Consider the following 26,846-nt stretch of genomic DNA (forward strand, 5'->3'; position numbering starts at 1 on the left):
CTCGTAAATCAAAGCAAAATTTTCCCATAAGAAATAATAAAATAATTTGTTCCACAGCCCAAAAAAATAAATACATAAAAATAATTAACACAAAATATAAAGTAAAAATAAAACAAATTAACCTGCACATTACCTTAAAAAAATTAAAAATAAATCCTGACAGATAAGTGTTTCCATTTATGCGCACAGGCGCTGTGTGTGTGTTTTTCTCTCTCCTGCGCTGCTGTGTGTGCGCGCGAGCATAATTTGACAAATTACACGCGCGCACACACATAACACACACACTCAAACACTGACACACACTAACAACGAGAAAGAGTGTGTGTGTGTGCGCGAACACCAGTAAGAGACGAGCACTAAGACCCAGCAGGGGAGATGATTACCCGCAGCGCAAGAGAGAGAAAAACCGTTGGCTCAGTTGTGATCACGTGACACTCGGCATCAAATCAAGAAGCGCATGCATGATACATAATCCTCGGTGCTTGTAGACCAAGACAATGCTCGTTTTCCAAGTCAAAATTGATAAAAAAAATATTTGCTCGTCTTGCGGAACACTCGTAAATCGAGTTACTCGTAATCCGAGGTTTCACTTATTTATTTAAATGGGGTAATTAACCCAAATATCTAAGAAACAGATAGGTCTTTAGTCGTCTCTTAAAGATTGCCAGTGAGGGACATCTAGAGGAAGTTCATTCCACCACCTAAGTGCCAGAACAGAAAACAGTCTACATGCATGTCTTCCTCGATCCCTCAAAGATGGTGGGACCAGTCGAGCAGTGCTGGAGGATTGGAGGGAACGTGATGCGGTGTGGGATGTGACCTTTTGCACCTGTTGCCACAAAGTTTGCCATGTCCACCAAGGTCCCGCTCACTTCTAGACGGCAAAAGGGAAGTTACTTACCGGACGCCAGCGCCGAAACCCACATACAGTACAAAACCAATCACACAGCTAACATTAGGCTGAATCCCAAAACTCAATCTAACCCCTGATCAAGGGCACTACTTGGACTGTGAAACAAGGGAGTGTACACCCTACAGTACATAGCGCACTACCTTTACATTTAATGCTATTTGGGATTCAACCATAAAACGGTTAGTAAGCCATTAATTAGAAAGTTCGAAATGCCAGTATTGGTTAACGCTTTCGTGAAGTGTAAAGTACAGCGTATTCCACAACATCGTCTCATTTTCACCAGAGCTGTAAATAAGTTAACGCTAATGCTAACGCTAGCATTCAGTACCAAATCCAGTAGGATTCACATATTTGTTCGCCGTCTGAGGTCATCACGTTATGATAACAAATCAAACTTCTTAAAAGATTAATTAATATCTTTATTACCATCCATTTTAACACACTTGATCCATGACGTAAAGAATATGAAAATAATTGCCAAAAAAGAAAATATTGTTTGCTAGGTTACTCTTGTATTTGTGTGACAACGCATCTGGTAGTCCTGTAGGTCATCAGGTAATCTGTCCGTTATGTTTATGGTTCTGAAATACACCACAAACATAATTATGTTGGTTTAATGGTGCTTGGTTTAATGGAACACTGTCTTGACTGACTTCATACAGTAGGAGTCACATGACTCTTTAAGCACTAGGCAATGACGTGCATGACATCGCTGAAATAAAAAAAAAATGGTAATGTGAACCACTGGAGGAATTAAGGGAGTTACAAGCAACTCTAGAGAAAGCAGTGCTCTTTTTGATTTTGTTTAGAGACTAGACTTAACAATATGGCTGCAGTAAAAAGGCGACCCGAAGTGAAATATGTAGATAATCTGGTTATAAAGTGGGTCACAATGAGTAACAAGAAGCAATAAACTTTGTCGTGAGTTCTGCTTCTACGTTCACATTTTCGTTCCTGAACCCGAAATGACTTGTCGCTCTACAGAAACTGATGCAGCGGATCAAGAACCCGGAATATTCCACCACCATGGACGTGGCCCCCGTGATCCTGGCTGCTCATAGGAACAACTACGAGATCCTGACCATGCTTCTGAAGCAGGACATCTCACTGCCGAGACCTCACGCCGTGGGCTGCGAGTGTACTCTCTGCAACGCCAAGAACAAGAAGGACAGCCTGCGGCACTCCAGGCACAGAGCATCTCTTCTCTCCTTCTTCATCCTTGTGTTCTGTCTTACTTGGGCCTACGGTTATTGTGTATACTAGGAAAATCATTCCACATGTAATAAAATGATGTAATTAAATGGGTTGATGTTGTGAGCTGAACAGGACGATAGAGAAAGATTTAAGTTCTATACAGATTTAAGATAAGTAATTCAGTATAAGGGTTATTGTATATTAGTGGCTCAGTGGTTTCTCGTTTTGAGTTTGATTCCCAGCCAATGCCCAAAACCAGAGCCACTGCATCCAGTGCCAGTCCCAAGTCTGAATAAAAATAGTAGGGTTGCGTCAGGAAGGGCATAAAAAACAGTGTAAAAGTTAAAAGGGTGCCGATCAGATAACCTGCTGTGGCGACCCCTTGACAGGAGCAGCCAAAAGACCAGCAACAACAATTCAATATTAGGGTTAAAAGACTGTCATGGTTTCTCCTGAAAGTTTTCAAATGATTTGGATGCACCTCCTGACATACCTCTATCTGGCCCACGTAAAAAAAATTTTCAGTACTGAAGTACTCATCGTTATAAAACATCTGTAATGATTGGTAGAGTTCAGCTGATCTGTAAGATCTGTTGGTAAGGTCTATTATTTCCTCAGGTTTCGGCTGGACATCTATCGCTGCCTGGCGAGTCCGTCGCTCATCATGCTGACGGAGGAAGACCCAATCCTCAGAGCGTTCGAGCTCAGCGCTGACCTCAAGGAGCTCAGCCTGGTCGAGGTGGAGTTCAGGTACAGGAAGAAAGAAATCAATATACACATTACAGGCAATTTAGGAACGCCAATTAGCTGTGGGAGGAAACCCAACGAAAACCATGTAAACTCTAGGGACACAGACCCCAGGCAGGAATAGAACCTTTGACCCTGGAGGTGCGGGGCTTTAGCGCTACTCACTACGGCATCAAGCAACCTAGAAAAGTAGAGAAAGAGAGAGAGAGAGAGAGAGAATATTGATTTTATCTTAACACCCCTCAAGTCCCATACACACAAGAGACTCAGTACAAGGCAGACTGAGCATTTCCCAACCTGAGTATTATAGAGTTACTGTGTAACAGTTGTGTGTTTATTAAGTTATGCATCTGATGACTGATGAAGCGTTAACACATAAGAGGTTATGAACACATTCGGATAACAAACTTATAATATCCAAGACTTACAAAAGGGACAAGAACAAGAAACAGTGCCATATTAAATTTATTTTCATTGGAACCGCCTGCCTTGGGAGTCTATAAAAGTACAGAGACAATACATCATTTCATCTGTTTTTGTTTCTCTCTCTATCTCTTTGTCTTAATAAGACAAAATTTTATAGCAGTGTTTGCTTTTTTTGGCGAAACAAGTATTTAATAAGAAATGTTCAACATTTTTTAAACATAAGAGAGTCGCAGAGAGATGGACAGAGTGAGAGAGAGAGACAGAGAGACGTGTCCGATAGAGTGAGACAGAGTCAGACAGACAGAGAGAGAGACAGACAGAGAGACATGTCTGATAGAGTGAGACAGAGTCAGACAGACAGAGAGAGAGACAGACAGAGAGACGTGTCTGATAGAGTGAGACAGAGTCAGACAGACAGAGAGAGAGACAGACAGAGAGACGTGTCTGATAGAGTGAGACAGAGTCAGACAGACAGAGAGAGAGAGACAGACAGAGAGACGTGTCCGATAAAGAGAGGGAAAGAGAATCAGGCAGAGTGAGAGAGAGAGAGAGAGAGACAAACTAAGAGAAAATCGGACAGAGAGACATTCAGACAGAAGGGGAGAGAGTCAGACACAGTTAGAGAGAGAGAGAGAGAATCAGACAGACAGAGTAAGAGGCAGACAAAGTGAAAGAGAGAGTCAGACAGTGAGAGGGAAAGTCAGACAGTAAAAGAGAGAGTGTCAGACAGAGTGTAAGAAAGGGGGTCAGACAGAGGGAGAAAGAGACAGACAGAGCGAGAGAAAGTCAGAAAGACAAATAGAGAGGTAGACAGATGAGAGAAAGTCAGACAGAGTGAAACAGAGAGACAGTCAGACAAGAGAGAAAGTATCTTATTATTGCAGTTATATATGGAATCAGTCATTATGAGAGTGTTGTCGTGTGATCATCTCATTTACCTCTACATGTTGTTGTCCTCCTTATCATCCTCACGTCTATCGGTGAGACCGGGTCAGAATCTCTCCGCTGCTAAAGAGCTGAAGCGAGAGTTTCAGCCGTACTCATATACTGAGGTCATTTCTGGCCAGTTTAGCAGTGATGGATAGCACGGAGCTGAATTCTTTGGCCCTGAAAGACAGCGTTTTTCATTTTAAACGAGCTGTCGTTGTCATTTTAGCCTGAACGCCAAAAAAAGTCTGCCATCAGCCGGTGTCCACATGGCGTGAATAAAATTTAATAAAAAAAAAAAAGACCATTCTCGTTTCACTGCATTGCTGAAATAAAAACCAGCAGTCTAACAGTCATGCCAGTAACAAACACTTGACCAGTAAGATTTATCTATTCAAACCAGCACTCGAGAGCTCTGTTTGAAAGTGTATGATATTTGTCTTCGCCATGAATACAGGACTGATTATGAGGAACTTGCCAAGCAGTGCAAGATGTTTGCAAAGGACCTGCTAGCCCAGGCACGAAACTCGCGCGAGCTTGAAGTCATCCTGAACCACACGTGCAGCGAGGATCACGTGGATAAGAGAGGACTCCTGGAGGAGCGCATGAACCTCAGCCGACTCAAACTCGCCATCAAGTACAACCAGAAAGAGGTAAGGAGACGCCACAAGGATAGTCACAAGGCTAATGGTGTGTATGCTAACTATACTACTTAGGTCCAGTCCGTCTTTATGTCTTATCAGTCACATGGTTATAAACATCATGTTTAATGGGGCACTTGAGAAGAACTACAACTGTAATAAAAACACTACTCGACTGGATCACACATCTGGAATTACTGTAACATCTGGGTGGGGCTCTTCTGTCTAGGGGCGGAGCTTATTTATGACAAAGAAGCCTGAAATAACATAACAGTTGTAAAGTTTTCAATCGTATTTGAAGCCGTCTAGAAACTCTTGAGATCGAACACAAATCTACAATATATAACACAAGGGTTGTTCAAGTCAAACCGGGACTTTTGATTGTGCAGAATAACAGAGCACAGTTATGAGAGTAAAAACTTCCTTTATTTCTCTATATAATCAACTTTTACACTAATTCACTTATCCCAGTGTTTCACCAGTGCTTGGACACCATTAAGGTAAAAAGTTTTCTTAGTACACCAAAGCCAAAAAGTGGACTGCCTGCTTCAAGTCCAAAACCCCGGCCTCCCAGGAACTCTTTTAATGACCCAAACATGTGGAAATAGCTTGGAGCGAGGTCAGGACTGTACAGGGACTGTGGCTTTCTGCAATGTGCAAGTAGTGCTGGTAAATGATGATGTGTACAGTTCACACATAATAAAAGAAGATTCACAAGTTTTCAGCAAGTCATCTGTCAATTTAAAAAAATCAGGCTGGATGCTTTCGTTGAATGTTCACAGAAACGACTGCAGCCACCTGAGCCAAGATCATCATTCATGGACGTACAGTCTTTTTTTAAACGTTTGCACTGTTTAAATAGTTTTTTGCAATTAAGAGTCTCATCACCGTACTGAGCTTGAAGTCTTCTGTAAATGTCAATCGCTTTTACACCTTCGTTTACCAGAAATTTAATCAGAAGTCCCAGTTTGACTTAAACGCCACATTTTTTTAAATTGCAGCTTTAGTTCAAAAATGCAATTTTATACATTGTTTTTATTTTCCATGTTTTAATAAAAGGCTTATTTAGGTGTTTGTCATGTTGTTTTTCAATAAATTAAAATTTAGAATTTATTTTAATTAGAATAAAGTTACCTTGATAGTATATAATATATTTAGATAACAGTAATAAAATCTTTCCAGGAGAAAATACGGTATAAAAGTATTATTTGTGTATAATAACATTTAGAAACTTTTGATGTAACAAAGAGTGACATATTTGGTCTTTGTCTTTGTAATGTTTTACTTACACTTCAAAGAGAAGATCTCTTTTAAAATAAAAAATAAAAAACTTTTTTGCTGTTTCGGGATCCATTATCAATGAGAGACATTTTGCTTAAAGTAAAAAAAAAAAAGTATGTACTGTACTGGATGTGTCTGTATCATTTTTGTTTGTTCCGGTTCAGTTCGTGGCGCAGTCGAACTGTCAGCAGTTCCTGAACACGGTGTGGTTTGGTGAGATGGCGAGTTACCGGCGTAAGCACACGGGGCTGAAGCTGCTGACGGTCCTGAGCGTGGCGCTTCTCTGGCCCCTGCTCTCCGTCTGCTACCTGCTCGTACCGCGCTCACGCGTCGGCCACATCATCCACACGCCCTTCGTTAAGTTCATCCTTCACAGCGCCTCCTACCTCACCTTCCTCCTCCTGCTCAACCTCTACTCGCTGATCTACGACGAGACAAAAAAAAAGACCATGGGTCCGGCGCTGGAGTCCATCGACTACCTGCTCATCCTCTGGATCATTGGTGAGTCCTCTGTCAGGGTCAGTATCATCATCGTCAGTGAGGCTTAGCTGAATGTTCCAGCATCACCATGTCAGATTACATATTCCTTCAATACAGACAATCAAGTAGCTGCAGTGGAATACACATCATCATGGTGATGCAGTGACAGTCTGAGTACTAGAAAGTATAAATGGTAAAGTGTGAATAGTGTGAAAACCAATCTTTCGACTTTTTACAACAAAAGTATCTCAGAAGACCAGGGCCTTCTACTTCTTTCAAAAGCAATCGCAAACACAATGAAGAACCACAATATGTACACGCCATGCAGACATCAGTTCACACCAGGTATGAGAGTAGATCCATATTACTCTAAATTACTATATAAGGTACAGAAAAATAAAATGCTGAAAAGAAAGGAGACAAGGCTATTAAAAGGAAAGAACAAGTAAAATAAAAGAGTGATGAAATGTAAAGGAAAGTGCTGAAAAGATAAGATGGAAAGAGAAAAGACAAAGACAAAAAAAAGACAAAAAAAAAAAAGGAAAATTAAGTGCTGAAAAGAAAAAAGAAAAGACAAAAAGTACCCTAAGTACACCTCATCCCTCCCCCATGAGAGAGCTCGGCCAATCAGCTCTCTCTAGACCTCCGGCTGCGAGAGGTTACAGCATCACCCGGGAACCGAACCAGCGATCTCCGGATGATAGGGCGAGAACTTTACCACCTCGCCACTCAGAGGTCCCGTTCCAGGGCACTTTATTTTTTTAAAATGTGTAATAATTTCCCTTTAAGGAAAATTGTTTGTCCCAGTCTAATGCATCGTGTTTGTGTAAAGCGTCACGATGACCTGCAGTCGAAACATCACAGAGTCGCGAAGTTCCATCCCAAAGTCGGGAAAATTTCCACTATATGGAGGAATATCATTGCGTTACTCCGTGTGTGGTTTTGTGTGTGTGTGTGTGTGTGTGTGTGTGTGTGTGTGTATATACATACCTGTACTCAGTGTGTTCATGGCTGCAGATGTGTGTAAACAGACTGGGAGGTCTAAATCCTATGAATGCAGCTCCACTGTGCTTTTTTTTTTTTGCTGTAGTGTAGGTTATTTAGAGCTCACAGACTCGCATTGTGTGGGATGGAAAAAGTGTGTGTATGTGTACGTGTACGTGTGTACGTGTGTACGTGTGTACGTGTGTGTGTGTGTAGGGCGAATCTCATTTACAGTAATTAAGCAGAACAGAACAGTGTTGAGATGCCAAACTGCAATTCGGAATCGTTTCGAGTGTAAACACACACACGCACACAAACACGCACACACACACACACACACACACACACACACACACACACACACACACACACACACACATTTATTGTTTAAATAAAGGATAAAAGACACCTTTCTTGTAATGTTTTAGAGACTTTTTATAAGACAAATTATGTCACAGTACACTTTAGTGAAGCCATGTCTGATGTTTTAATTACAAAATTTTACTATAATATTATTAATATTACTAGAAACTGGCTAGGTTAGGTGTTTTATAAATTTTGTAAATAAACATAAATAAAATGATACAATTACAAGTATTTTTATCAGGAAAATAAATAATAATAATAATAATAATAATTAAAGAATAATTCTTAAAAATAGAGAGAAATAGAGGGATGAGGGAAGGAAGAGATAGATAGATAGATAGATAGATAGATAGATAGATAGATAGATAGATAGATAGATAGATAGATAGATATAAATATTATAGCCATTTACTCATCCCATCCTCATAAATGTTAAAAGGTCAGAACAAAGGTCAGGTTATGGACCTGTTTAGGAGATAATGGCAGAATATAAAAGTATGCTGTAAATGTTGCATCGTAACTCAGACTTCCATATGTAGATGAAATGAAGCTCCTCAGCTATAGGGGCAAACAGTTATACCATGAGTCCAGTCTATAGTATCTATCTATCTATCTATCCAGCCTGGAGGCCTCATTTACACATGCTATTCCACACATGATTTAAATAGGAGCATTAAATCCAGATAGGGATTAACCACATGCACATGTGAAAATAAGAATACAGCTGTTTCTTTTTTCGAGCCATTACAGCATAACACAAAGTGATAAAATGAAGGACACAATGGAAACTCACACATGTCAAAAACAGAGAGACAGGACTAGAGGAGGGAGGTAGTACGGTAGAAGTGGAATTTGTTATAAAAAAAATTAAAAAAAATCAACCCTGGTGTGAAGTTACCATCTTGAGGAATTTTCCAAAAACAGCAGAGTGTTCAATTTGTTTTTCTACATTACCAGTTTCCCAACTATTAAAACTTTTTATTCATTAAATAACAAGATGTTATACTTTTAAATATTTTATTTACTTATAGTTATTTCATATTCAAGACCATCCCCAAGACATGTTAGTTCCTGCCCTCACTTATGTTATAGCAGCTATATTTATACACCATACATATATACACAGTGGCTTAATGTTTAGGACCTCCATGGTCAGGGTTTGATTCCCACCTCGGGGGTCCCGTATCTTCCGGGGAGGGGAGTATCTGTCGATCGATTTCGCCAGATGGCTCCTAGACGGACCAAATTACAGTAGAAAATCACATACCTATGTATTTATCTCAGAATATTTATATAGCTAAAGATTTAAACTAATTTCTTCTTTTTCATTTTTTTCTTTGAGAATGGTCGGCAAAGGAATGAAATGAATGTGTGCGTGTGTGTTTGTGTGTGTGCAGTGATGGAGAATCTCTCTCTCTCTCTCTCTGCAGGAATGGTGTGGTCAGATGTAAAGCGTCTATGGTACGAGGGCCTGGAGGACTTCCTGGAGGAGTCAAGAAACCATCTGAGTTTTGTTATGAACTCTTTGTACCTGGCCACGTTCGCGCTTAAAGTTGTGGCCCACAGCAAGGTTAGAGATAAAAGCAAATACCCATGCTCGTATGCTAACAGTAATAAAAATGAGAAAATGCTTGTAGGTATCAGGTGCGCAAATAGTTCATGCCAAGCGGCTACTGTAGATCTTTACACACCGCACCGAGGGATCTCTGTAAACTCTACTACACACTCACTGTCCACTTTTTTTTTTTTTTTTTAACCACACTTGTATATAATTTCCAGATACTCAGATACAAAGTAATAATTTATAAATAGTAGGTCATTATTCCAAGATACATGGCCAGAATGTCGAAAAAAGTTAGTCAGAATTATTCAATTCAATTCAGTTCAATTTTAGTTGTTTAGCGCTTTTAACAATTGTCATGATCCAAAACAATTATGAGATACTATGTCATGATTTTGAGATACTAAGTCATGAACATGAGATAATAAGTCATGACTTTAATGCAAAGTCACAATTATGATATACCAGACCAAAATTATGACACAGTAAATTATAAGTATGATATTGTCTTGTTTATTTAATAATGTTATGATTAAGATAAAAAGTCATGGTAATGAGATATTAAGTCAAGATAACAAAATACTTACATAAGATTACAGAATTTATTTCATGAGATTCTGAGATACTATCCAATGATTGAGATACTTAATCTGTCATGAATATGAGATGCTAAGACATTATTATAATTATGGGATAAGTCAACATTGAGAAATAAGACCATGATTATAAAATATCCAACCAGAACTAGAGAAGAAAATGTGAGTGGTGTCGGTCCTCAATATTACAAAGTTTTTCATATTTCTTTGTGGAAAGCAACATTTAAAGTGCTGGTTTAGTTTGTAAAAAAAAAAAAAAAAAAAAAAAAAAAAAGCATGATTAGCATGTTGTTAGCATTATGCTAACTATATTCTAGCCCATCCACATGTCTCTATGACAGTGAGATCCACGGTTAGGTTTAGTTACAAAGTTCCTATGGAAGTTACCATAGCAGGGAACGTAACTGTGAGCACTTCCTGTTTCAGTGGGGAGAACCTTCACTATTATATGTCAGTGGGGCAAAGTTGGGAACCTCTTGCTCCCCAGGTGTACCACTCATACCCTCTTGGAGGACATGTTCTGACACAGCTTACAAGCCTCTTCAAATCTGGTAAATTTTTGCTTTGCGCTAGAATCTGTGAAAATTGGTCTCAATGTTAAGTCTATGGGATTTTTGGGGCTCTTACAAAAATCATAGCACCCTATTCCCGCATAAGCTACACGTTTCGACACCTCTTTCATGGGTCTACAATAAATTTTATAAGACTAGTTTTGGTGCCAAACTTTGGTACGGAAGAATATTAAGCCTGTTAAATAATAATAGTGATGCTTTCCAAGCACCCCCAATTATAAGATAAAAAGTCTTGATTATTTAATATTGTTATGGTTGAGATACAAAGTGATGATTTTGAAACACTAAGCTATATTTATGTGATACTATGTCAAGATCTTGATTGAGATACATATTTATGATTGCAAGTCATGATTATGATTTACCACGTCATACTTTGATTTAGTGATATACTATTATATTAAGCTATAATTTCTGATTATAAGATTGTAAGTCATTATTATAAGATACTAAGACATTACTATGAGATACCAAGTCATGACTGTAAGGCTGTAAGTCATTATCATAAGGTACTAAGTCGAGCTGCAAGGTCATGACTATGATATACTAAGCCATACTTATGATATATTAAGCTTTATTTAAGAGATACTAAGTCATTATTATGAGATACTAAACCATTATTGTGAGATACTAGGTCATGAATTTAACAGTCATGATTTTAACAGAGCAAGTCATTATTACAACATGATGAGTCATGATTATGATACTAAGTCATTGTTGATTATTATTATTGATTAGTCTTTATAACGAGATACTTTCGGTCATTATTATGAGATATTAATTAGTTCATGTGTATAAGACACTATTAGAAGTGATACTAAGCTGTAATTTAGATATGAAGTCATAATTATAAGATACTAAGCCATAATTGTACATTACTAAGATAGCTAGTTATATGCTGGAGGTGGAATTTACAAAGTATATGATTTTAGCTGCTTTGAAGTGCGAGGTTATAGTTTTGAGTATTTCAGAATCTGCTGATCTCTTGAGACTTTTAAATTCTCATAAACAATAGTGTTCAGACAGAATGATGTGAAAAAACACAAACATCCAGTTCTATTGAGAGAAGCAACTCGTTGATGAGAGAGGAAAGCGCAAAGCATCTCAGAATGCATAAGATGTCAAACGTTGAGGGAGATCAAGAGCAGAAGACCCGAACGATCCTGAAACGGAAGCTGTAGATGGAGGGAAAAGACAATAGCAACTCGGAAGATGTAGTTTATGGTTTATAGTTTTAACGATCCATTGTAATGCAGATTTATTCCAAACTATCACAAATCAGGGGATTATTGTTTAAACATTGGAAATGGTTCAGTTTTTGTTATCCAGCTATAACAAATAACACAATATTTTTACTGGAAGTGAAATTACACATTCAATTCAGTTCCAGATTATAAAGCATTGACTTCTACCGTACTGAGTTTGTTTTATATCACAGTCCAAGTTTCAGTCATGGTTTAGGTTAAGTGCTTCAGTTGAAAAGCCTCCAGCAGAACAGCAGAATTAAGCATTTTTCCGGAACACGTTTATACATAACCTTTAAAATGATCTTCTGTCTCTGCTCTCTCTCAGACATATGGAAGGATAAAGAGTGGATTAGGCTTTAATCCCCTGTACATTACTCCTAAACTTCTTTACACAAAGTGCAGCTCTGGCATGTAACGTAGCATCGTTAAATCTCATCCTGACTCCCACGCATGACTGGTGTGTTCCTGCTTCCACAGCTCAATTCATTTATTATTATTATTTATCAAGGCTGTGCTGTGCGTGTCTTGATTCAGTTTAAGAGCGAATGCTCCAACTGGAAAGACTGGGATGCCTCTCACCCCATCCTGGTTGCAGAAGGACTTTTCGCCGTCGCTAACGTGCTGAGCTACCTGCGTCTCTTCTTTATGTACACCACCAGCTCCATCCTCGGCCCTCTCCAGGTAAACAACATCATCGCTGTTTATACACCGGTACACACACACACACACACAGGGCTCTATGAACAGATAGCCGCTACCAGCTGTGTTTAAGTACAGCTCATCATCAATACATGTAGAAACAGTCGAACCTTATCTCTATCCACTGCATCTGTAATGTAGGTCTGAGCTGCATAAGGAGTCATTTGTTCTTTAATTGTGTAAATAAACATTACATAGATATATAACACAATTTAAACTTCTGAGAGTTGATGTCAAAACGCATTTCCTCTCATAATGAGGGCTTCTCATAACCTGGACAAACTCTTCGTGAAGTCACCCATAGGTTTTCTGAAAAGTAGTTTTAAAGCTTAAAAGTGGGCGCTCTGTTCGTTGCCATCTTGGCAGGATCTGACTCCACCTACACCAATTTTAATCCGTCCATGGACAGATGGGCGGCGCTAACGAGTCTAATTTTAGCTTAGCTAAAAACAATTTCAGCTACTAAAACCAAGACCTTTTTTTTTGTAGCAGGTGGCAAGCATGTGTATTTCTTTGGTAAAGTTGAACATTTTAGTATGAAGCTTAATGGAGATTAAGTCACTTTTGGAGCCCCAGTGGACATTTAAGGAACTGCACATTATGGCACTACCGTGTTTGGCTTCACTTTCACACAACTGAAGGTTCCCCCTTGAGGCTACTGTTAATTGTTCGGAAATGACATCACTTTATTTTACTAATTTTAACTTTTATTTTAACAATCCCTTTTGCTTCCTCTTCCTGACTCCGCCCCTCAGTATGATTGGTGTGCAGTACGCACCTGTTTATGTATTTTAGTGTATATTTAAGCAATTAATTTTAAGACATCCTTTGTCAGGTTTTAACTTTTGGGTAAATTCTGAACATCAGTCGTTATTAATGATTATTTCTCAGGTTTTTATTACCCCTTTTTCTCTTCTTCCAGCTATCTCAGAATGTATGAGATTTTATGAGAGATAAAGATATTAGGATGTTAGAACATGTTAGAAAATTTATTTTTTTTTTACTTTTATTAAATTTATATAGGAGGAATACAGTAAAATGCAGGTTAAAATACATTGAAACTCTGAAACCCCTTTAATGGCTCACACATGTGGAAATGTCTGGACTGTACAGGCAATGTGGCTGTAACGCCCAGCTGAGTTTCTGGATCGTGCAAATGGTGTTGGTGAATGATTGTGTGTACAGTCCCCACAGACAGACACGTCTCTTCCGCAAGTTATCCCTCTTGGTTTGACTTGAATATTGCTTGTAACTTCAGCCTTTTTGTCTTTAGGCTGAATCTAAAATGGCTTTCGGTTTACTTGGTTTGTACCTTATGTCAGGGAGGTACAGTATAATGTAGCTGTATACACTATTAATGTTGTGCATTACATTTGTGACGTAGGTCAGGCGCCATTTTAATTGACTACAGAAAACTTTGCTCTTCGCGTAGATATTGTTTTATTTTATAAGGTAAAAGACTGAAATGTTCTTTACTGACAATGAATATAGATAGATAGATAGATAGATAGATAGATAGATAGATAGATAGATAGATAGATAGAGAAGAATGGATGGATAGATGGATGGATGGATGGATGGATGGAACTTTTTCCATTGCTTCAATATACCAAGACATCTTGGACAATGCTATGCTTTTTATTAAGTTTGTGACAACAGTTTGGGGCAGGCACTTTTCTATTTCAACATGACCGTGCCCCAGTGCACAAAGCAAGGGCCATTAATACATGGTTTGATGAGTTCAGTGTGGAAGAACTTGACTGGCCTGAACACAGAGCCCTGACCTCAACCCCATCGAGCCAGACCTTCTCGTCCCACAATTGTGCCTGACCCCATAAATGCTGTACAGAATGAACGGACATGAATTCAAACAGTAACACTCCAAAATCTTGTGAACAGTCTCCCTACCAGACACATGTCAGTTCTGCATTAGACCGGCACTTATATACTAAGCTGTACAGAGATTAAAATCAATTGTAGGTCGTTTATCTTTTAGTTAAATCTAATTCAGAAGAAAAACATTTCCCTTCTTACAAGCCTGTTATGTCTCTGTAGCTTGGAAATGATGCAGTGAAAATGTATGCAGTGTTTGGTGTGTGTGGTCAGATGCTCTGTAGATTTAATCTTAAAAACCTAAACAAAATCTATGTTTCTGTTTCCTGTAAGCTATTTAATGGTTTAATCCCTCAGCATGACAATACTATAAAAAGATGCTCCATTCTGATTGGTCAGAAGGTGTTTTTATGACAAGACAAATGGTATTAATTCCTATTAACTTCAAGAGAGAGAAACATGACCATAAAATAGATAACAAAACACAAAAGTGTGGTACATCAAGTGTCACCCAAATGAGGATAGTTTCCCTTTTGATTTGAGTTTTTACCTGAAAAACTGATAAATGGTATACATAGCTATATCTGTACATTTCTTAAATTTAAAAAAAATATATATATACAGTTAAGCCTTGTGGCACTGGTGGCTCAGTGGTAGGTGTTTCGCCTGCCATGCGGAAGGCCCTGGGTTCAATTCCCAGCCACTGGATCCAGTCCCAAGCCCAGATAAAATAGGAGGGTTGTGTCAGGAAGGGCATCCGGCGTAAAACCTGTGCCAAGCTTGTATGTGCGGACCGGATGGTCCTCGAACCCTTCCAGGGAGCAGCCAGAAGACCAACAACATACATTTAAATCTTGGATTGCGAGCATAATTCGTTCCGGAACTGTGCTTGTATATCAAAATTCACTTCCCTATAAGAAATAATGAAAACTCCTATTCCATAACCCAAAAATATCTATATAAAAATAATTAATACAAAATATGAAGTAATAATAAAACAAAATAACCTGCACTTTAACTTGCATTGTTAATGCACGCAAGGATGTTGACTATACGAGTGGCGCACGCACCTAGACCTAGCATGGAAAACAATTACCCTCAATCCTGCTTGTATTTTAAGATCTCTGTCCATTTTTTAACCAAGTTAACCAAGTTAAACCAAGGTTTTACTATATATATATGGGTAGGACCCGACTTGCGAACATATAATGAACAAATGATGAATTTCCACAGATACAAACGGGCTGCGGTTCTACTCCCGCAGTTTAATTGCGAAAGTAGCTCACAAAATCCTTAACAAAACAGAGTTCACAGTCCAGTACAGTGGAAAACCGTTCTGAGGCAAAATGGCAGCCGGGATTCCTTTTGCGATTTGAAGGCGCAGAGACAACACCGTTAAATTTGTGTGAGATTTATTTCCATAGGTGTGATTATGTTTTTTGGCCACATGATGGCAGTGTGGGGAAAGGAGACAAAGATTTAGGATTAGTATGCTTGACATTATATATTCTTGTCAAAGGCGTAAAAGATTCACTTTGTCTGACTTAAGAACAAATCAGACTTATGAACGTGCTCCGGGAATAGAACTCATTCCTAAGTCAGAGACATATCCTGTTTAATTCTGTGTAGCTGCAGTGTGACTTGAATAAGTGGGAAAAAAATATTATTATTATTATTACTTAATAAAAATTGAGAAATGTGGCTTGTAATGTGTACATAACCAAAACCTTTTCTGCATCCACTGTTTTGGGTGTCTGTATCTGCTGTGTTGGAGTTCATTTAGCATATTTAACTTCCTAAAACGTAACTCAAATCAGCAAACTGTACCTAAAATTAGCAGATGCTATTCTATAGAGACATGTAGAGTGATTCTAAGGTAGAGAAAGTATCAGCATCAACCTGACAGACATGATGTAGCTTTTATTCAGCTTGTATTTAAATGCCAGCTTGTTGCCTATAAATTAATGCTAGCTCACGTATAATGATCACAATCCATTAATACAGCGGAGCAGATGAAAAAGCACATCTTGTCACTCCACTTCTGATTATGATTATGGAGAACCAGATGTATTCTAGCAAACTCTCTCTTTCTGTCTCTTCTTGTGTCAGAACCATTCCTCTTTTTCCTTTGGTCTCGTTCCCTCTCCCTCCCTCAGTTCTTTGTCTGATCTTTCAAGGTCATAAACAAAATAGCACGGATATTCTGCATCATGTGAAACTCATTCTCAGCTTTTGCACAACAGTTATATAAAACCGTGGGAGTCAAATCCACTGTATAAAAATGTGCGTTCTTAACGTCGTGCTGTTTTTGGATGTCGTATTGCTTTAAAACAGCGGGTTAACTGTGCCCTGAGTGATGGGTTGTTATTACAGCTATAATCATCATTTCTAGTGCGCAAATACCTTCTCCATGCTTTTTCTGTTCTAGTAGACGAGCTCCCGCTGTGACATCACTGCCTGACATTACAGCATGGAAATGTGCTCAGAAAAATGGAAGGAATTTCTCTCTCTCACACACACTGACTCTCTGTTTTTCTCTCTCCTCATACTTGTTTAAGAGATTTAAGACGTCAGACATCCAGATATTTAGTGCACGGACTGATGTGTTGTTATTGCACTGTGTTTAATGGAGTTCAGTTGCAACAGATACTGATTTGTTATTTGCAATAACAAATATAATCAAATGATATTTCAGGCTTTATTACCAGAATATCACAAATATCATTGAATCGGTGGGAACCCTGTTACGAGTCAGTGTTATAACTCAGACTTAAAGAACAACGAAGTGCAGTTAAGTTAAGTCAAACAAAACCGGCAGGGATAGTCCAAATCGAAAGTCGAGTAAACAGGCAAGGGTCGGGCCATGTGATAAACAGGATCAGGCTGAACTCAGAAATGAGAAAACAAATTGGGCCAAAATTAATTGTAAGTAACTAAAGACTTGGTAAAGACATTGGAACAAGTCACAGGGAGTGTCACAAGTCACCTATTTACTTTTTACTGTTATTTAAAAATGCCTCATTTTTCAATGTCAAATAAGGTGAGATTTTCACATGAATTAAAAAAATATAATGATGTACCATAATAGAAAATGTGTAAAAATGACACATTTTGATGTTGACATTGGGTAACACATTGTAGATTCTTTTTTTTTTCTTTCTGTTTTTTTTCTTAACCTCATAGTAATATTTCTGAAATAAAACGAGGTAACACTTAGAAAAACAGATGTAAAGTGTGATACACACGCTGTGTGTGGGAAGCTGTTGTATCCGTTCCAATCTCTGATCAGAATTCTAAACTCTGTTAGAAACTTAAGACACCATGCATATGATTGGACATTGTGCCAAAGGATGTCAATCCCCATAAATTCTCCATATAAACATTACAATTTAATTGTTTAGAAGTTAAAATTGCATCGTTGTGTTTGAGGGGTCCAATCAATGTTATCTCAATGTTATTTTATTAGAGTCATCCTAACTGACGTTCTGATGTAAACATCATCTTAATGACATTACAACTATATACATTGAAACCTCGGATTGTGAGTAATGCGGTTTGCGAGTGTTCCGCAAGATGAGCAAAGATTTTTATAAAATTATGATTCGGAAAACGAACAAGTTTTGGTTTACAAGTATCGAGTATCATGGATCACGCATGTGCTTCTTGTTTTAATGCAGAGCGTCACGTGATCACAACATCATAACACTGTGTAACCACGTGTGTTCACGTGAAATATATTTTATTTTGTGTCTGTATGCGTGTGTGTACAGCGCGCGTGTAAAGCAAAAGCAAGTCGCATTAGAGAGGTTAAAGATCCATTTTCACTCTCTGTATCAGCCTGCTCTTGGTGTCTGTGTGCGCGCGTCATTGAACACCATGCCACACAGACCCCTCCTACTTTCGCTTCACAGACACACACACTCTTTCTCTCTGCTCTACATAGAAACACTGCTCTGTCACGATTCTTTTTAATGGTAAAGTGCAGGTTAATTTGTTTTACTTTTACTTTACAGTCATTAGAGAGATTTCTTGTTTATTTTTTAGATAAAACAGTGTTTTCAGCGCATGTGTGAAAAGAGTGGAGAAAGAGTAACTGTGTAAGATGAGAAGGGAGAGAGGGTAGCTTACTTTAAATTCACACACACACACACACACACACACACACAGTGCCTGCACGCACAAACTGAAACACTTATCTGTCGGAATTAATTTTTTTACTTTTTTTTAAAGGTAAAGTGCAGGTGAATTTGTTTTATTTTTACTTAATATTTTGTGTTAATTACTTTTATGTATAAATGTTTTAGGCTGTGGAACGAATAATATGAGTTTCCATTATTTCTTATGGGAAAATTAAATCCGGTTTACGTGAGATTTAGAATACGAGCCCGCTTCAGGAACGAATTATGCTCGTAATCTGAGGTTCCACTGTACAGTATAAGCACTCATCCAACTTGGTATGGTTTTTCCTGGGTATAAAATCACCAACACAATCAGCAACACATTTGCAGAAGTTATAAGCTTATAAATGAACAAAACATAAGAATTGGTTAATAAAAAAATAAGGTGAAAAGGAAATAAAATAATAAAACATAAATAAAATAAAACAGAATAAAATAAAAGCGCCTTTGCCAGCACCACACAGTGGACCTGGAGCAGCTCGTAAGCTTCAAGAGACGAGAAACTCTTTCAAGTTGTTTTTAAAGATTTATTAGAAAAGCCTACACATTACATAAAAGATGTCTTAAAGGATAAATTATTTACACTGCACTGAACTTCTGATGATGGTAAAGATTCCTGCTGACTCATAATATCAGAAAATAATCAGCTTTGCCTCATGGTGTTCTTCCTTCTGCTTCATCTCTTTGTTTTGTTGCTACTGAGAAGCTTTGTCGAGGATTATCTTTAAATCCTGTATTTATCCCGTATCTGGTGTCTGACCAAACCCCACTGGGTGTTGACTCAGCAGCCTTCCAGACGTTTTCCATAGAAGAGCTCTTGTGCTATTACCCCCCCTCCCTCCCTCCCTCCTTTCCACCCCCAGTGTCTGGTCATGGCTGTCTGGCCAAACTCCGGTTAAGATAATTTAAAGAAATTCTGAATCACTTCTGAGTAAGACATTCTCCTCATTGCTTTTTCTCCCAGAGTGAGAGTGAAGCATGGGCTGTTTGCATGGCCAGATTTGTTCGTTGTTACTGAGCCGGTCTGACCCTGTGCACTCAGCCATCTGGTGATGATGCTACGTCACATCTCGTACCAGCTAATGCTAAATCATAGCTGCAGAGCAGGCCTGTGAAAGATTAGCCTTGGGACTTGCTCTCTTCTCAACCGCACAGTGACAGGACAATAAATTACATGTATTGAAAAATGAGCCTGAAGCCCATACACTGTCCTCCAGACATTCAGAAGAGTCTAAACCCATGATCTAAATCCAAATTGTAAGAAAGTGTTAGAAGGCTAGTAGCTTACACATGGTGACTTTTCTTGGGCCAAGAAGTCTACATGTTCATAAAATGATAACGCATTAGAGTACTTGAATTACTTTTTTGATGTAATGAGTAATCTAAAACATTAGGTCTGCCATTTAAGTTATCAGTTATTTAGTTATTATTTAAAAAATGTAATCCTTTATTTAGACAATTTATGTAACCCGTGAGCCAGACAGCAGTCATTCCCAATCCGTTAGTCTGTGTTTGCGTGTGTGAAAGTCGTCCTACAAGCCCCGCCCCCGGTAACTCGCCCCCCTCTGGTATTCCTGCTGTTATACCGCTATCTCACCTATGCGGATTGACTATGAGAGGACCGACGCGCGGAAAGATAGAAACATAATCACAGCATCAAAACTCGCGGTGAATCATGATGAACCGTACTTACAGCGCGAAACTGCATAGGTGAGATAGGGGTATTAGTAGTTAACAGATTACGGGCCAAACTTCGCTTAGTAATGATGGTGGAATAATTATAAAGGTCTTGACTAAAACAACATGCAAGAGGAATCACAAAGGAGTTTTCATTTTCCCGCAGTGGAAAAGTACTCGAACTAGTTACTTTTATCAGAAAGTACGCTGTAATGTAACTGATTACTTTTTATAGACAGTAATTTTGTAACGTACTTTAAAAACTAACATCCCTCAACACTGATGTTATAAAAGCCAATGATGCTCTTTCCTCCACATAAAGACAGACTTCCATATATGGACTCAGAGACACGCCTATATTTGTAAATTTGGTTTTCCAAATCAGACGTCCAAGTTATGAGCTTTCTTCGCAATAAAACTTTAAAGTATTTTAGCCTGAGTAACATAAAAGGAAATAATTAAATGTAGTAATTCTTCAGGATTCAGGACTTCAGTGGAAAAGGGAGTGAGTGTATGTGTTATATCTGTCCAAACACAGTTGATTAATGATATTATTCATCAAAATATTTGCTTTTTCAACTCCCATTTACACAACCTTAGTCATACTTTGGAATACCCAAGTTTAATAAACAGCAAGGCAAAAATAGCAACTTAAAATGCTTCCTGAGCTGCTAAAGTTTACAGTCGCCTAAAAACGATGGTTCTTTTTAAAGCATGTGAAGTAGAAAACACCTTAACGGGTCATAATTAGACCTGATGTTTTCCTGAGGCTCGCTATGATTGCAGGTCTGGAAATGACAAATAACCGCACAGTTGTGTAGATACTGAATAAGTTCCTGAATTAATTCAAGTGTTTAAATGTGTGTTTATGTAGATCTCGATGGGTCAGATGCTGCAGGAGTTTGGAAAGTTCCTAGGCCTGTTCCTGCTGGTGCTCTTCTCCTTCACCATCGGCCTGACGCAGCTTTACGGAAAAGACCAGAAGGATCCGTCCAAGAGCAGAAATGACAACAAGGACTGCGAAGGCATCTTCTGTGAACAGCAGAGCAACGACGCCTTCCACACGTATAACTTATAGTTATTATAGCTTTATTCTCAGTTATCCAGATGGAGGAGCCTTACAACATGGCTAGCTTTAGCCAATTAACCATAGCACTGTTTTTTGCCACTTATTTTACCACTCATTCACATGACATAACTATAAGCTAAAGTTGATTATAAATTATTCATATTAAAAATGATAAAAAATCAAATTATTAGATCTGCCGACCCTTAGGATAAAAAGGGACAAACCTCAAGAAAAGAATCCAAAAGTGCTGTTGTTCATATTCAAAATTTTTAAAATGAATCTCAAATGCTTTTCTGTTGACTTTGTTTGCTCACTACATAGGGTATAACATAATGGTGTTAAACATCCTACTTAGTGCACTTCTAATAAATGCTGTTTGGGATTCAGCCGGAAAAATTGCACATTGTATTTTAATTGACAGGCAATTTTATTTTTTTATTTTTTTTGGGGGGGGGCTAGATTTAAGTAATAGCACCTTTGGCTTAATGTCTGTTTAAAATTGTATAATATCAAGCATGATTTATTATTTCATAAAACACTACACTGAATTTGCAGGTTTTATTTATTTTTTTAGTCACTTACTTATTGATTGATTGATTGATTGATTGATTGATTGATTAATTGATTGATTAATTAATTGATTGGTGATTAAAAAACGCTGCTGATTTAATGTTAACATTTTATCACAGATTTTTCAAAGTCTTAAAGTGTTAAAGTCACCCTGGCTTGTTTTCTGTCTCCTTTTTTCTTCAGGTTTATGGGGACGTGTTACGCGCTTTTTTGGTACATCTTCTCTCTGGCACACGTGGCGCTGTTCGTGACCAGGATCAGCTACACAGAGGAACTGCGCTCATTTGTGGGCGCCCTTATCATCGGCACGTACAACATTGTTGTCGTGATCGTTCTGACCAAGCTTTTGGTGGCCATGCTGCATAAGAGCTTCAGACAGATCGCTGTGAGTGAATGTTTCAGATTTTGACTATAGCTGGCACTAGTTATTGCATTGTTTAAGAAACTAATGCAGATTTCTGAATTTATAGAAAATGCTGCTAAAGCTAAACAATAGGTTAAATCTAACTGCTCACGTGTGCATTCTAATCCGATGCTTTTCTTCTTAACGTTGTTTTGACCACAGAACCATGAGGACAAAGAATGGAAATTTGCCCGGGCCAAGCTCTGGCTCAGCTACTTTGATGATAAATGCACATTGCCTCCTCCGTTAAACATCCTTACTTCCCCAAAGACGCTGTGCTACTTAGTGACCAGCCTGAGCAAGTGGATCTGTTCCCACACATCCACTGGAAAGATGAAGAGACAGAACAGTCTTAAGGTTAGTCAGTGTTGAACTTTAAGACATAATCCTGGCAAACTCCAGAGCGATCTGGATTTGTTAAGATTCTGAAGGTGGTTCAAGGGGGCTTCATTAACTGCTGCTGAATTCATTTATTTTCAGTATTATATCACAGTGATACCCCTGGTCAATAAGAAGCAGGGTGGGTGCAAAGCAAAATCTATCAGGGGCGTTTAAGACGCTCAAAACGGGACTTGCGATGAAACTTCTGGTGAATGAAGATCTCATGCACAGTACAATGAAGACCACATGCACAGTACAATGATGAGACTCTTACAAATACTCAGTAAAGTATTTGTATGGTGCAAATGTTTTTAAAAAAGGCTGTTTGTTCGTGAATGACGATCCCGGCCGAGGTGGCTCGGATCCTACCGCAGTTGTTTACATTGCCTGATCCTTGAAAATCGACTTAGAACTTGTCACTCCAAGACATTTCCACATGTTTTGGCCATTAAAAGAGTTCCTGGGAGGTCAGAGTTTCAGACGTGAAGCAGGCAGTCTGATCAGGGCTCTGTCGTACTGAGAAAACTTTCCACCTTGATGGTATCAGCACTAGTGAAACTCTGGGATAAGTGCATTAGTGTAGCAGTGGATTTAGAAAAATAAAGGGAGTTTTCATTCTCTTCTGTTATTCTGCACAATCAAAAGTCCCTTGAGTCCCAAAAGTTGAATGCCCTTTCCATTTATCATCTTTTAAATGAGATTATGTAAATGTAGATTAATCAATAAACAGAGTAGCTGGTTAGCCGGTTAACTTATTGCAAACAAAAGACAAGCTATTGTGTTTTTTTGCGCCTTTGTAGCTCAAGTTCATAGGGTAAGCAGTACACTTCCATTTCCATCAGCTTTACAATCTAGTCATTTAACTTCAAGTCCAAATAGAGTCTTAAATCAATAGGGTCATATCTATGTTTTTTGTCTTGACAGGATGAAGAAACATTAGGAAAACACTTCTGTAACATTTTATAAGACTTTGCTTACATCAAAGCATTAAGTTCAATTGAAGTTTATTTCTTAACTCATAGATAAAGGAATGAAATCAATTCCACATTGTTGCCTGAGAAATAAAAAACCAAGGAATTCGCTTTAGTTGTCAAAATACAATCTTTGCACAAACAAGGAGATTAAATCGAATCCCTCCTTTGGACATCATCATGAACCTGTGGTGCTGAATGTTCTTTCTGATTGGATTATTTGGTTCTGGTTTTCAGGCCAGATGAAAACAGAAACGAGGTCATTGTGCAATGGTCTGCAAGGTGGAGACAGACTTCTGGCGCTGTTTCCGCCTAGATTACTTTGACCAAAAATAGTAATGAACTTACACTGATGGAAAGCAAGTGCAGATTTCTGATCACAGCTCCAGGGTCCTGGTTTCCATTCTGAGCTTGAGTTACTCTCTCTCTTTCTTCTCTCTCTCTTTCTCTCTCTCTGTCTACTGTATCTCTGTGGTTGTTTCACAAGTTCTCCGTGTCCTTCTGGGTTTCTTAAGAGATCAGTGCTGTCCTTCCACCTTCCAAAAAAAAAAACAAGATGGAAGGTGGATTGGCTACAATAAGCAGTGAACTTCTCTGGTTCCTCTTGCCTTTAAAGCACCAGTTATTTAATCTAACCTGGTGTTATTGTGAATTTGACTTTATCATACAGTTATTTTTCAGGAATGGAGGAACCTGAAGCAGAAAAGGGATGAGAACTACCAAAAGATAATGTGCTGCCTGGTGCATCGTTACCTGACGTCCACGCGGCAAAAGATGCAGAGCACGGACCAGGCCACGGTGGAGAACCTCAACGACCTGCGGCAGGATCTGTCCAAGTTCCGCAACGAGATGAGAGACCTGCTCGGCTTTCGCACATCCAAATACGCCATGTTCTATCCCAGAAGCTAAAGCCGCGACCCGACGTTGAAGTCTAGCATGCTTGGAAATGTTCCTTCTTCAACTTTTACAGCAGGGACACTGACACTGGAAATATATAATGATATATTCATTCTACACGCAAGGTCTCCAGATTCAGAACTTGTCCAAGATTCCTGATTATCACGCGTGTTTTTTTAGGAAGTGTCTTTTCTTTGGATGGAAGTATCTAATAAAGGTGTTGTTTTTTTTGGAAAATCATGCATTTCACTTTTATTTCGTTTGGCTTTTATTTGGAAAGCTGTCATCTTAAATAAGCACTGCTTCTATATTAGATGTTTATATTAGAAATATATTAGAAGCCACAAAAAGAGAGCGGGTTACAGTTCAGGCAGTTTTTTTTTCCTGAAACCTTAAGGTTCAATTTATGGTTTCTAAAGCCAGTACTGCTAAAGCTGAAACTGTACATATAACACTAATCAGCCATGAAAATAAGAACGACTAATAGCTGAACACTGATTATCAATTATACCCCAGTAAACTGGTGACAGGATCATGGGCACCCAAGGCTCTTGGCCAATGCCTTTGGGGACCAAAATCCAGTCCGATCCTACAGAAAATCCAATGTAGCACAACTTGAGAAAAAGACTCAATACTGGCTAGAATAGAAACGTATCAGAACACTCAGTGCATCACAGTCTGCTGAGTATGGGACTCAGCTGGCAAAGTTTTCAAGGTTGTTGAGCCAAACTCAAAATTCCCTTTCTACCAATCTGATCAAGCATCCATCGGAGGCACTGAACAACACAGCCAATCTACCAACGTCCCAGTGATGGACACCGGACGTCTTGTGGCATCATGTTCTGAGCGGCCAGAGCCACACTGGTGGCACAAACGGGAACCCAGACAATTATAGGCATAATGGTTTGCATTGTAATGTTATGGCTGACCTGTGTGTGTTAAATAAGAACAACATTCTCTTTTTTTCGTTAAGATACCTCATTATTTCTAGATTAAAGTCTATAACATCAATAAATGTAACAGAAAATAAGGAAATGTTACTCATACAGCGGTACCTCAGCATATGAATGTAATCTGCCCTGGAGGAGAGTTCTTTAGATGCAATTTTGTATTGCGAAACGCATTTTCCCATAGGAAATAATGTAAATACAGGTAATCCGTTCCAGCCACACGAAAATATTACCAATATTACCAATTTCCAACACTATAATTATATTTTTAAATATAAAAACAATCAAAAGAATTAGGAAAGACGTAAATAAACTTAAACCTTAATTTATGATTCCTCTTGGCACCAGCTGCTTTAAAAAACAAACTGAAAGCGTCTCCCTCTTCTTCTTGCTACTGTCCTTGATAACATTTTTGGGACCCACGGTGAAGACAATTTAATGTCTTCACTAAATCTTGCACAAAATTTAAAAAAAAAAGGAAACTAGCTTCGCTTGACTTTCCAATAACACAAAGAAGTTTTGAACGGCTTCTGGACGTGCGCACAACTTATACGGTTTGGCTCGGTTCATTCGCTCTTGGTTCTTAAGGCGCAAATTTATTAGGCAGGAGGTTCATATGCCGTGGTACCGCTGTAGAAGGTAATCTCTAAAAAGAATTATATTTTAACTTTTTTTATCAATAAGGGATTTTAAAAAAGAGGATTTAAACTTACAACCTTCACCACTAGACAACTGCTGGACTATTACAGTAATGTTTTTTCTTTTCAGTTTTGAGTTGAAGATTGTGTTTTCAGTGATATACAGTAACTTTCCAAACCAAAACAGATAAAGAATGTTTATTTTATTTGTCACAAAACAATCTTTTATAAATTAACATTCACTATCAGGAAGCAGTTTCATATGAAAATATTTTATAATGAGAATTTCAGTACACACTCAACAATGAAACAAGTCTGCTCGGCACGTTCCAGCCTGGTTTTACTACGCATTTCGGGAATAAAATCAAACGAATGCAATCGTTTCAAAATGTCGCTACTAAATTATTGCACTTTAGTCACCACATAAGATGCACCTTGAATTTTGTACATAGTAAACACTTGTGTGGCTGAAAAACACTAAGCACGACTAACACCTTGAAGTTTATTCAAACATTTGTATATCTAAAAGGAAACCTTTGTATATGTACAAAAAAATGTAGTTAAAAAGAAAAAATACTTTATAAAATGAATGTTACTGTGAAGAAGATTACGTGCTGCAGAAACCACAGTGGAAGAATGTTGGCT

At 38.3% G+C, this 26,846-nt stretch overlaps 1 protein-coding gene across 1 annotated transcript in view; it reads left to right on the forward strand.

The window, feature by feature from the left end:
* Window positions 1–24,830, forward strand: part of trpc1 (transient receptor potential cation channel, subfamily C, member 1) — a 37,560-nt gene extending 12,730 nt beyond the window's left edge. Inside the window, exons 4-13 of the mRNA XM_053495213.1 lie at window positions 1,898–2,100; window positions 2,726–2,857; window positions 4,665–4,860; window positions 6,294–6,630; window positions 9,390–9,529; window positions 12,470–12,616; window positions 21,197–21,387; window positions 22,145–22,346; window positions 22,527–22,721; window positions 24,398–24,830. Of these exons, the coding sequence (XP_053351188.1) occupies window positions 1,898–2,100; window positions 2,726–2,857; window positions 4,665–4,860; window positions 6,294–6,630; window positions 9,390–9,529; window positions 12,470–12,616; window positions 21,197–21,387; window positions 22,145–22,346; window positions 22,527–22,721; window positions 24,398–24,625 (1,971 nt within the window). The 3' untranslated portion in view covers window positions 24,626–24,830. The remainder of the gene's footprint in view (window positions 1–1,897; window positions 2,101–2,725; window positions 2,858–4,664; window positions 4,861–6,293; window positions 6,631–9,389; window positions 9,530–12,469; window positions 12,617–21,196; window positions 21,388–22,144; window positions 22,347–22,526; window positions 22,722–24,397) is intronic.
* The last annotated feature ends 2,016 nt before the right edge of the window (window positions 24,831–26,846 follow it).

The sequence above is a fragment of the Clarias gariepinus genome, chromosome 4, assembly GCF_024256425.1.
Source record: "Clarias gariepinus isolate MV-2021 ecotype Netherlands chromosome 4, CGAR_prim_01v2, whole genome shotgun sequence".
Lineage (NCBI taxonomy): Eukaryota > Metazoa > Chordata > Actinopteri > Siluriformes > Clariidae > Clarias > Clarias gariepinus.